The sequence below is a fragment of the Saccostrea cucullata genome, unplaced genomic scaffold (assembly GCF_032062105.1).
Source record: "Saccostrea cucullata isolate Sc308-1 unplaced genomic scaffold, CSIRO_AGI_Scuc_v1 ctg932, whole genome shotgun sequence".
NCBI classification, from domain to species: domain Eukaryota; kingdom Metazoa; phylum Mollusca; class Bivalvia; order Ostreida; family Ostreidae; genus Saccostrea; species Saccostrea cuccullata.
The window spans coordinates 125,975-137,531 of NW_026920955.1; the positions used below are offsets into that span (position 1 = coordinate 125,975).

The 11,557-nt window shown below is 31.4% G+C and overlaps 1 protein-coding gene across 1 annotated transcript; it reads right to left on the reverse strand.

Annotated features, from left to right (window-relative positions):
* Window positions 1–973: 973 nt before the first annotated feature.
* On the reverse strand, window positions 974–9,073 carry LOC134258838 (uncharacterized). The gene is made up of 10 exons (XM_062741429.1): window positions 8,930–9,073; window positions 7,949–8,108; window positions 7,156–7,485; window positions 6,339–6,420; window positions 5,660–5,760; window positions 5,242–5,322; window positions 3,702–3,722; window positions 3,394–3,447; window positions 2,510–2,572; window positions 974–2,001 (listed from the first exon to the last, which is right to left on the reverse strand). Exons 1-10 carry the CDS (start codon window positions 8,963–8,965, stop codon window positions 1,910–1,912), a joined length of 1,020 nt encoding a protein of 339 aa, XP_062597413.1. The 5' UTR covers window positions 8,966–9,073; the 3' UTR covers window positions 974–1,909.
* Window positions 9,074–11,557: the final 2,484 nt, after the last annotated feature.

Below are 11,557 nucleotides of genomic sequence, written 5' to 3' on the forward strand. Positions count from 1 at the left end.
TGAATTTTTCTATAAATTTTAAAGGGGGTGGGGAATAAGACATTAATAATTATAATAACTTTTAATCAAATACCAGGTAAAATATTAAAACAAAATGTACTTATCTGATGTATTTTCAAATTGAAAAAAAAAGTTTATGCATAGTATATTCTTTATGTTTTTTTTTTTGGGGGGGGGGTGGTGGTGGGGGGTGGTGGTTGTTTTATTGAAATAGCTTTAAATGTAACTTAATGATTAAAACAATACATGCTATATAGAAATTTTATGTGGTCACAGAATAAAATTAAAGCCAGAAAGAAATTGTGACCTATTTTCGGGCGTTTGGTGTTTTAGTCTGACCCGACCTAATTTCACATTATGACATACGATCATGCAGGAAATGCATTGGCCTATTTCTATTATTTTAATATACATGCTCCTGGTATAGCAAGAAGGTGTTTAAAATGGCATGAAACTTGTTAAAAAAAATAATAAAAAGCAACACTGTATCAAGAGAAAACATGGATGGCCATCTATTTGTAATATGTATCTTGAACTTAACATTTATCGTCGATCGTGTAGATTCCATGAGATTTTGAGAACCACAGTACACATGTTATACACCCTGTAAAATGTTTTATATATTTTCTTTCTTAATAATTTTATTTAAAAGTCTTTTTATTAATTATTAATTTTATTTTAAAGTAAGATATTTAAAATTGCGACAGTGAATGAAAAGCTTTTTCTCTCTCTCTTTTCTCTCTATCTGCCTCTGAAAGCTGACAAAGTAGTTTTTTTACTAGATTAAAAAGGCTGGGGAAGTTGCAAGTATTATTTCAGCAGTTTCTACAATAAAGGAGGTTTTTATATATTTTTATAAATATCGTGAAATACCGGTATCTGATTTTCATATCGCGATATATTATCGTGGTGGATAATACCGCAATATACCGATATACCGGTAATATTGCACAGCCCTAATTAAAATACAGAACAATTTCGTTGAAAGGCATTTTTTGATGCATCTTTACAAAGTATGGTCCAGGTAGGCTAGCACATAGAACTGCTCTGAAAGCTGAACTCGGACAATCAATTTGAAAGCTCACTTCAAATGCGTAATCAGAAGCAAGTCTGGTAGCATACGTGCATCCCTAGGTGAATTACCAATTGAAAATGTCTTCTATAAAGGTTAAAATAAAACTTGAAAGAACCTGGTTTAAGTCAGATATTGTAGAAAATTACAGCATCCGAAGCATCCCTAGATGCAAAATCCATGCAAGCTTGATATTCAAGGCATTGTAGTTACAGTGGAATGGACCGTCAAAAACTTTAACCTGGTCACTCACTTTTAAAATCTTGCATCTGAAGCAAATTTGTGTACCGTTCCTCTAGATGCTGTATGTTTAGTCAATAAAGGGCTCTTACATGTATCTTCGAAAAGCAACCCCCCCCCCCCCCGCTCGCTTACAATAAATCTAGCATCCGAAGCATATTAAAGGATGTGTACCTCTAAAGGTACATGAATATTGTGTATCACTGGGAGTCATAAAGTTTATAGTTACTTAAGAAAAAATCTGCTCCAAAACTGTTAACTGAGTCACTTATCTAGAAAAATGTAAATCAGTTACAAAGTTCAAAACTAGTCTGTTTAGTATTATTCCTTAATGTGATCAATACAGGACTTATGAGACTTGCTCTCAAAATATTAACATGGTTTTTCTTGGGTTGAAAATGTAGCATCTAATACATTGACTGTTTCTATAAACATTGTCAATACTGTTCATCTCTGTTTGATAAAAGGCATAGAGAATAGAAATAGAAATCTGCTCCAAAAAATTAACCTTGGACACCAAGAGTACAGCACAAGCTCTTTTAATTTCGTTGAGGTGAGCTAATAAAAAGAATTAAAGACAGAAGTCCCCTCCACTGTTCATGGTAACGAGCTTTCTATCACCATTGTATTATTATCTCCTACAATCACATGTCCAGCTTTTTGAATAATCACTTTCCCAATGAATGTATCTACACCAAAGAAAAGAAAGTAGTGTTTGATATAAATAGTAAATGTAACATATGTATTTAACGAACACTATTCAAGATCAAAAGTCCATAAAACAATACGAAAATAGGAGCAGAGCAAACACGGACCTCCAAAACATCAGAGGTGGGATCAGGTGCAATGTAGGAGTGAGTATCCCCAGTCGACCGGTCACACCCGTTGTGTGCTCCTCGTCATGATCGGAAAAATCTGTCGCCAATACAGTGTATAAATAATGGCCTAACAATTAGTATGAAAAACGTAAGTCTGCATATGTCTCAATGACTAGGTCATTGCATCGACAATAGAACTTACAAATGATGACTTTAAAGGAAACTGCTGATATTCTTGTTTCATCAACTTGTTTGTCAATAATTTACCTCGTTTAAAAATTTTTTTTAATACATAGCATGCTCTTGCGTATCAAATCAACTGGGATATATAAACCCTGAGTGTTGAAAGTATACTGCTGCATAAGTTTTAAAAACAAACCTGCATGTACAATGTTTGGTTTGTCTTCTTTGGATTGGTGCTCATTAGAGGAAATCTTTGCCACTATAACATTATTGATTAAAATATTAAAACAAGAAATCCATATATGCTTCATAAATACATAAATTTACCATATTGTTATATATGGTGAGGAATTCTTATCTAGATACAAATTAACACGTAATCAATAGGTTTTGACTACTTATTAAAAGAGAAAAACACCTTTTAACTGATTAGAAGCTTTCAAAAGCTAAGAAGATTATAGTTTGTTAAGAAGATCAATTTTCTTTAAATAATTTAAACCTCTGGATCATATCTGATAATTTTAGTCACAAGAAAATTTACAGAATCTTTGTTACATAGTGCAATTGTGCACCTCCTATTTTACATTTTGATCCGACTCATATTTTGGGTTTCCATTCAGTTAATCGGGTTATGGAGTCTGCCTTTTAGATTTTTTGAACACAATGTTACAGTTTTTATTTTTAAACCATATTTATTTCATGTCTTTTTTGGAATTTGAATTTTTACGAAATTAGGAAAACATATACTTTTATCCACTAAAATTGAGGGAAAATACGGACCCCATACCTATCAACATTTAATGAAGACTGTCAGCATGTTATATAATTATATATATAAGTGAGTTTGATACCTTTTTTAAAAATAAAATTCAAATACAGTTGTGTGGATGGGATTCATGCAAGTTCCAACATCAAGAATTTAACTGTTTTACAAAATGTATCATTTTTCAAAACAATAAGTGATATATAGGTTTTAATAAATGTAATGTTTACAATAATTTCTCTTTCAGTTGACTGCTAAATAATACAATTAATGAAAAAAAAAGACGAATACAAGTCGTTTAGAAAAATGAATCTTACTCTGTGTTGCTTGGACTGTATTTCCGCTGCCATGTAAATCTGAACACCAGCCTTCTGTACATAATTTATAGATAAGAGAATTTTTACTGTTATATTCATTTAGTGTAATAATAAAAAATAATTGCGATTAAAATTACATTGTGCTATCAAGCTAAAGAGTGAATTTTGTTATTAATTAATTAAATTCATTTCTTATATGCTATATGGTTTGTTAAATTAAGAATCTTAAAATAATTTTATATCTTAGTATTTTTTTAATATAAGTACAAATAAATCCCTAAAAACTTTTAAAAATGCATGCAACTTACTTTTCCTACTTTGGAAAATCACTGAAATTACAATAATAAATACCTTACTAAATGAACCTAGTTACTTTTATCATATATTATTATCATTACAGACAAAGATATATTTTCATTCGTTCCCATCTTACTTTAGGATCGTTTAACTGTTTTAATTCTTCTTTTTGACACTTGTATGTTTTCGTAGTTTTTCACAAAATTTTCTGTCAGTTAATAATGAGTTATTCAACTTCCAGTAACCACTACCTCGTAAATTTTCAGAATATTTTTAATAGAGTTACATAAACACATAAATTAATTAACAGAAGAAATAGACGATGCTGTACAATATTTTTTATAATTTTTTATATAGACATTTAAATAATTTACCTATTTCTGTTTATTAGAACTTCAGAAATGAAAAGAGTGTTCCCTATAAAACCTTGCAATTATTGGTGCCTTATTATTTTACCTTTCCATGCCTTTTAACTATTTGTATTAGAAGAGGATGTCTATATACAGTTCTAAAATAATCAGATAACATATTCCTTGTTTGTGCAATCATTACATTTTAATACATTCATTCAAACTTTTTAGCATGCATGATACATGTACATGAAACAATGTCAGAAATTTATTGATATGAATAAAGAAAACAGAAAATGTTATAAGACTTATTTCGGTAGTTAACTCTCTAAGTTTTATCATTTATCAGATGTTAGGATAAGATACTTTTTTATAGCAGAATAAATGAAATAAATATCAATGCAATCTGACATCCCTTTATTCCACAAAACCAAAAGAAATTGTTTGTAAACAAACAAACAGTATTTACCATACCAGGACTAAGCCATCTTACACATTTTATCCTTTCAATTCCATTCTAAGCTCTGAAGTGAAACCCTTATAACAAAACTAAAACAAAAATATGTTACAATTCTTGTACACTGTCGCAAAAAATTATGACATGTCTCTTTCTTTCCATTAAAATGATGCTCTTTTCTTTATTTACACTGTATTTAAGCCGAACTTTCCCACTACATTGAATGGTTTTGATACCTGTGTCTGACAACACAATACATATGGAAACAAAGATTAGACAATTTTTCTGCACTATAGATCATTGTTAGAAAAATTGTATTTTGTTTATCATTTTTAAAATTCTTTAGTTCTTAAAAAATATATTTAAAAAAATAGTAATAATAATAAAAGAAAACTTTAAGAAAAAAGAATTAACCAACTAAACTATTTCATTTATGCTGATCCTATAGTTCAAAATTGAACCTACTTTAAACTTTATTGTACATGTTGTATCTTCATCACTAAAGATCACTTTATATTTTGACTCAGACAGACATATATGTTTATAAAAAGGCTATTATAGAAGAAATAAACACGAACTTTTAATTAGTATCAGTACTCACTAGTCTGAACTACGTTTTTGAATCATATAAATATTCAAACTACATATATCTCAATATCTTATCTTACATTTACATGCAAGTATTAATATTCAAATATATTAACATATGGAATGCTTAATTATAATGAGCAAATTATACCTTACCAAATATAACAGCCATAACGAAAATTACTGTAAGAACGGGTGAACCAATTGCAGCTGCGATTAAGAATCTGTTTTCATTTGCTGAAGAGGAAAATTGAGATTTATTGTGACATGTTAATTGAAAATTTACCTTGAACTAAATGAATGATTTTCATGACTTTCTTACCATTTCTTTTGGATGTAAGAACTAATATATCTACAAATCAAAATATTAACTCTCCATGCAAAAAATTAAAATAATATATAAAATTAGGTAATAAATTGATAAATATCTTCACATGATTTACTGACTATAATAGATTGTAAATTGTATCAGTATATACAAATGCCACACATACTAAATAGTGTACTATGAGGATGTTCCTCTTAGCTATTTATTTTTATTTGGTTTAGGATACTTATTATTTCTGAAACATACAAGTCACTATTAGATCATCAGCAATATCATTGGACTTGGGTTTTGGAGTGAGGTCTTTGGCAGGTTCAGATGACAGTGTAATATACTTGACCGTTGATGACCTATGTGTAGAGAAATACTAGTAGTAACCAAAAATAAGGTAAAATTAATATTGATTTAGATATTTAATTTGAGACAGAAAGAAATCAAAGCTAAATTAAATTTTTTTCTGGTCGAAAATTTTCCATCTTGCAACGTGTACCATTACATAGTGATGACTTTGACAGACTTGCAGTAGACATTGAGACCAAACATTAAAACAATTGAGAAAAAATGTAGCCTTAACTTTACCCTTAAATGAACACAAATCTTAAAATTCCCTACATTTTATCAGGATGGTCTTTATTTTATCACATAAAATTAATATTTCAAAGTGACAACAAGACCCCAAAATGATAGTTTTAATAGAACTTTTAGGAAATATAACTTCAGTCTCATCATCAAAGAATAATTCTGGTTTTCCTCTGTAAAAGTCAATTTGTTATAGAAAGCATATTATAATCTCAGTGTAGTGAGCTAAAGTTGATAATCCACTTTAAGATGCCATAACTCCGGTGGCTATAACCTTTATAAATAGATAATATTCGGTATTAAATTGAATTATAAAGATATTGACTTGGAATAATTACTAAGTTCTTACTGTATGGAAATGTTTTTCACACAGTTAAATTCATGTTTCTTGCGGTAGTAGCCATATGAACATTTCTTCACACAGTAATAGGCTGAAATAGAAAAAAGTAAATATTTCCAAATATTATACATGCATGTAGTTAAAAAGTATAGTTGCATACAGTCTGGATGAACTCTTATTTCCATGAATGTCTTTTGCTGTTTTGTACTTAAAGTTAATGTTGCCTCCTCCTTAAAAAATACACACTGTTGTTGCTGTATGATGTCCAACTATAAATTGAAAAATTAATATATACATTATTATAACAGTAGCTTGATCCGAAGGGTTATATCACGTCGAGTTGACAGGCGCGGATCATCAGATCAAACGAGACACAAAGCATCGAGTTTGATCTGATGATCTGCGCCTGTCAACGAGACGTGATATGACCTGATGATCTGCGCCTGTCAACGAGACGTTATATGGCTCTTCGGATCTAGTTACTGATATAATGATAAATTCATATTAAAATAAACCTTTAAAGATAAATTGTATAATATTAATCCATTAAACAAAGCATAATAACAAGGGAATTTTTAATGTGCAAGAAAAATAATGTCATATTTCTGCGTACTACGTCATCAGTTTCAGAAAGTGGTGATATGGATTCAGAAAACCACAGTGTGGTGATCCGGAAAGTCGGATCATGACGTCATAAAATCAACAGTAAAAAATTGAGTGATACACATTATATATATAATAAATCCATATAACTCTAATTAAAATTAATATATCCATATAACTCTAATTATACAAATCCTAAGTGTAATGTCATAAGATGTCTTACCTGGATTTAGTTCCTGTCCCTCTGGACAAACAAACATGACACACCCCTCCTCTTCTGACTTGGATTCATAACATGACTTATTTTGTGGGTTTGAAAGTAAATAAGCTTTAGATCTGTATCCTTTTGTGTAGTCACATCGACACAGTCGGTCCTCAACATTGCTTCCCTCATCACATTTTTGTTCACCATCATCGTCACATAATGACTTGGGGTAGGTACATGTGACTTTTTTATAGTTGTTAGACATTTCTCCTTTAGGTTGATAGTGTGTTGATGGACATTTTACAGGCTTGATGAAGTCCAAGTCCAAAGACAAGACGGGATAATACCCTGCAAAAAAGTGAGCAGACAATATAAATTGTATATTTTTTTTTTATTAAACATTTAAAAAAAAAACATTGCTTACTTGATAATGAATTTTCAAATGAAAATATAGTCATGCTAATCTTTTTCTTTAAAAAATCTAATTTTAAAATCTAAATTGTACTAGTTTACTACATTACTGAAGCATATGAATGTCACAGATCATGTGTTTGATTTCCTGTATCTAACAATATTCTAATTTTTTTAATTTTCCCCCCAAAATATGTATTTTAACTTACAAGTACTAGTACAGTGTATTAAGTTGTACATGTTGTAATTTTGAAATTGTAGATCCATGATCATTAAACTTGTAAAATGTTATCTTTTTCTAAATGACAAGAAAGTAATGTTATCAAAGAAAAAGTACATTGTTTGACCCATTTAATTTGTCTCTGATTTTTTAAGGACAACCTTTGAATAAATGCAATACCCCTTTCAATTTGCACAGGTTGCAGACAAGCCTCTCTCAGATCTCCTGCTTGGTTTTCTAGACAATGATACCAACTTGGTTTTCCCTCACAGAACAACTTAGAACGGGCCTCCCAGAATGATAGATAAGGACACATTATCATGCCAGTAACAGCTACTGCCTGTAACATATAATTCTATGAGGTTGAAAAAAATGCTCATTTGAATTTTTGCCATCAATTTTAAATATAGCATTATCATCATGATCATATTATATTTTTTAAGTTTTAACAATAGTTTCCAAATTGAATATAAAATATACTTGTAAATAAAGTTCATTATGCATGGTAACATCACGATTTCTGATTCTTTATAAGTTTATACATCTGACGTGAATATAAAGAATTGAAAATAATAAATGCATAAATTTGTAGCTATTTATAATTCATTATTGTAAAAGGAGAAAAAATAGTAGTAATGTTCAACATGTTTAGATAAATAAGGCATATTTCAACCACAGGTACTTGGGTCTTGGTTTATAGCATATGTATGTACCTTATTGATATGTAAAAAAAAAAGTAGCAAACAATAAGTAATCAATGTTCCGAGACGTCCGGTGCAGAAATTTCGGTAGGTGCAGCGTTTTTAAAAAGAACAAGCCATGTAAACAAGCGATTTGAGCAGACGTCATTATAACGGAACCCTCAATACCTTTACTTTATTTCATATCAATAAGGTACATACACATTTATAAAACAAAGCCCAAGTACCTGTGATTTCAACAGTAATTTTCATCCTCCATAAAAATTTATTCAATTTAAACTTTTTAGTCGATTTTGCTTATAGGTCGACAAACATGTTCAAAGTGGCTCTTTATGTCCTTTTACTTTTGCCTAGGCCTACTTCTACACCATAAAATACACACAACTTGTATTAAAATAAAAAAAAAGACAAAATGTAGCTTGTGGCTGTATACGTGTTCTTTCAACTTTATCATGTTTACCTTTAACAAGAAAAATAAAAATACACAGGTGTCCATTTTTGCTATATTCCATCATAAAAGGTGAATATTGCTATCACTTGTAGAGAAATAAATGTCAAATGAAAATTAAGTCTCTGGCCATTTTCATTTTTTACCAAGTAACCAACCGCCTGAGCCAGCAAACTAACAGTGAACGAAACGAAAGTAAAAAAATATTATTTCCGTTGGTATTTAACGCAGTTTGAACCCGATTGTAAATTAATGTTTATTCTTTGAAGTGAAAAATTAAAAGATGAATTATGCCCGTTTAATAGATGAGGGGTGGGTGGGGTTATACAGTTTATGTCCTGTCCGTCCGTCCGTCTGTTCGTTTGTTTAGTTGTCCATACCTTTTGAGTGGGTGGGGCTATGGCATTCATATTCTTGTACCCACACCATTTTTTGGTACCACCAAATCTGAACCGGTGACCCAGATAGCAAGCTGACGTTGGGCCGATGTTGGCATATGGTTGGTAGATCGGCTACATATCGCGGTTGGTAGAACGATATTGGGCCAACATCGGTCCGACATTGTCATTACAACAGTCGGTGTACTGACATTGTTCTAACATCGGCCCGACATTGTAATTACAACAGTTGGTGCATTGACATTGTACCAACATCGGTCCGACATTGTCATTACAACAGTTGGTGCACTGACATTGTTCTAACGTCAGGCCAACATCAGGCACGTAGCATCGTTTTTGAAAGTGGGGGGGGGGGGGGGCAACCACAGAATTTTTTTTTACTTTAATACCTGAAAAAGTTGACAAGCAGATTTTCCTTGATATTACTATACTGTGGTAAAAAGTGGGGGGGGGGGCATTTCAATGGACATTTTCTGTACTAAAGGTAATGTTGGGGGGAAAAGTGGGGGTGGGGGGTCAGCCTCCCACTGTTGCTACGTGCCTGAACATTGTTATTTTTAATGTTGAAGTATGGACATCTTTGTAATGTTGGCCCGACATTGTTGAACCACTGTTGCTATGTAAACTTATGTTGAAACCTTTAAAAAATTATCTATTTATTTTATTTTTTTATTCATTTGTTTATTTATTCATTTTTAATTATTTAACCCTTACGTAGATTTTCAAAACTATGGAATATAACTTAGATTTTTCTCTACAATTACATCGGGATCGAAGTCGGGCTCGATAAGCAATTTTGAAATTTAAACAACACACCGCGCCGAAATTTAAATTTTTGGGTGTTCCACGCAGCCATGCTGATGTTGTACAGAAGTAGAAAAGTAGAATCATGACTAACTTTGGGTGGAATTTCTGTTTTGACAGAAGATGAAGACATTTTACGACCCGTACTCAGGCGTACTGCGGTAGGTACAATGTACAAAATAATTTAACATGTGTCCTTGAATGAATAATTGCTTCTGCTACTGTTCCTTAGTCAGGACACTACACATAAAATGCCTGACAGTGAAATCGTTTGAGCAAGCGTTATTTCAGTTTTGTTTTAATAATTTAACACTTCTAAACATCTAATAAAGATGGATTTCAACCCGAATTTCCTCGTTTGGGATCGATTCAGGAATTTTAGTGTTCCTCTCTTCAACATTTACAGAGTATGATGTAAAATGTAATAAAATGATATTTATTTTTAAATGCATGTTCAAGATCATTTTCAGCACTTATTTTGATTATTTTATAGTTGCATGCAGTGGACTGTGCCCGAGACGATTCCCACAGGGCCGGCGAATAGTTAGCTTGTATAAATGGTAAGAACCAGCTAAAATTTTCATTTATAACACAAATAACCTAATATTGTTTTTATTAACTTGTATCTTTTAGCATAGAACTATAAAAATATTGCAGACTTCTATGTACCAAGTAAACAAGAGGTTTATATTCTAAATTCAGGGACGTAGTATCCGGGGGGGCCAGGGGGGGCCTGGCCCCCCCACTTTTTTCCCCAACATTACCTTTACTATAGTAAATGTTCATTGATAGGATGGTTGGCCCCCCCACTTATAACCATAGTAAATGTTCATTGATAGGATGGTTGCCCCCCCCCCCACTTATAACCATAGTACAGTGATAGCAAGGATTGTAAGGAAAAATTGGAAGCGAAAGGAACTTGGCTTTGAAAAAGTTGGCCACTACCCCCCCCCCCCCCCCCCCCTACGAAATAGGATTTTCGAGTTTGGGCAACTTTAAAGTTTGGTTTTTTTTTTTTTTTTTTTTTTTTTTTTGCTTGTCAACTTTTTCAGGTAAGTAAAAAAAAATTTCTCAGGTTGGCCCCCCCACTTGCAAAAACGATGCTACGTGCCTGAAATTTCCTTATCCTAAAAATACATAACAATGGATTCTGACAGGTAATCTAAACATGCTATAAATTAGCACAGCTATGCATATTAATTATTTTATATCAAATACTTATGCATAAATTATCAAGAATAGCTATCATTTTGACATATTCTATGATGCACAATTATACATGCATTATTTACAGGAATCTGAATGCTCACAAGAAGGACAAATGCAGTATGGAAATGAACACAAAGTTATTCTAAGATTTTTTAAATTTTCTGATTTGATCTATAAAATCACATGAATTGAAATACATATATCTTATATCTTAGTCAATGTAAGTCAG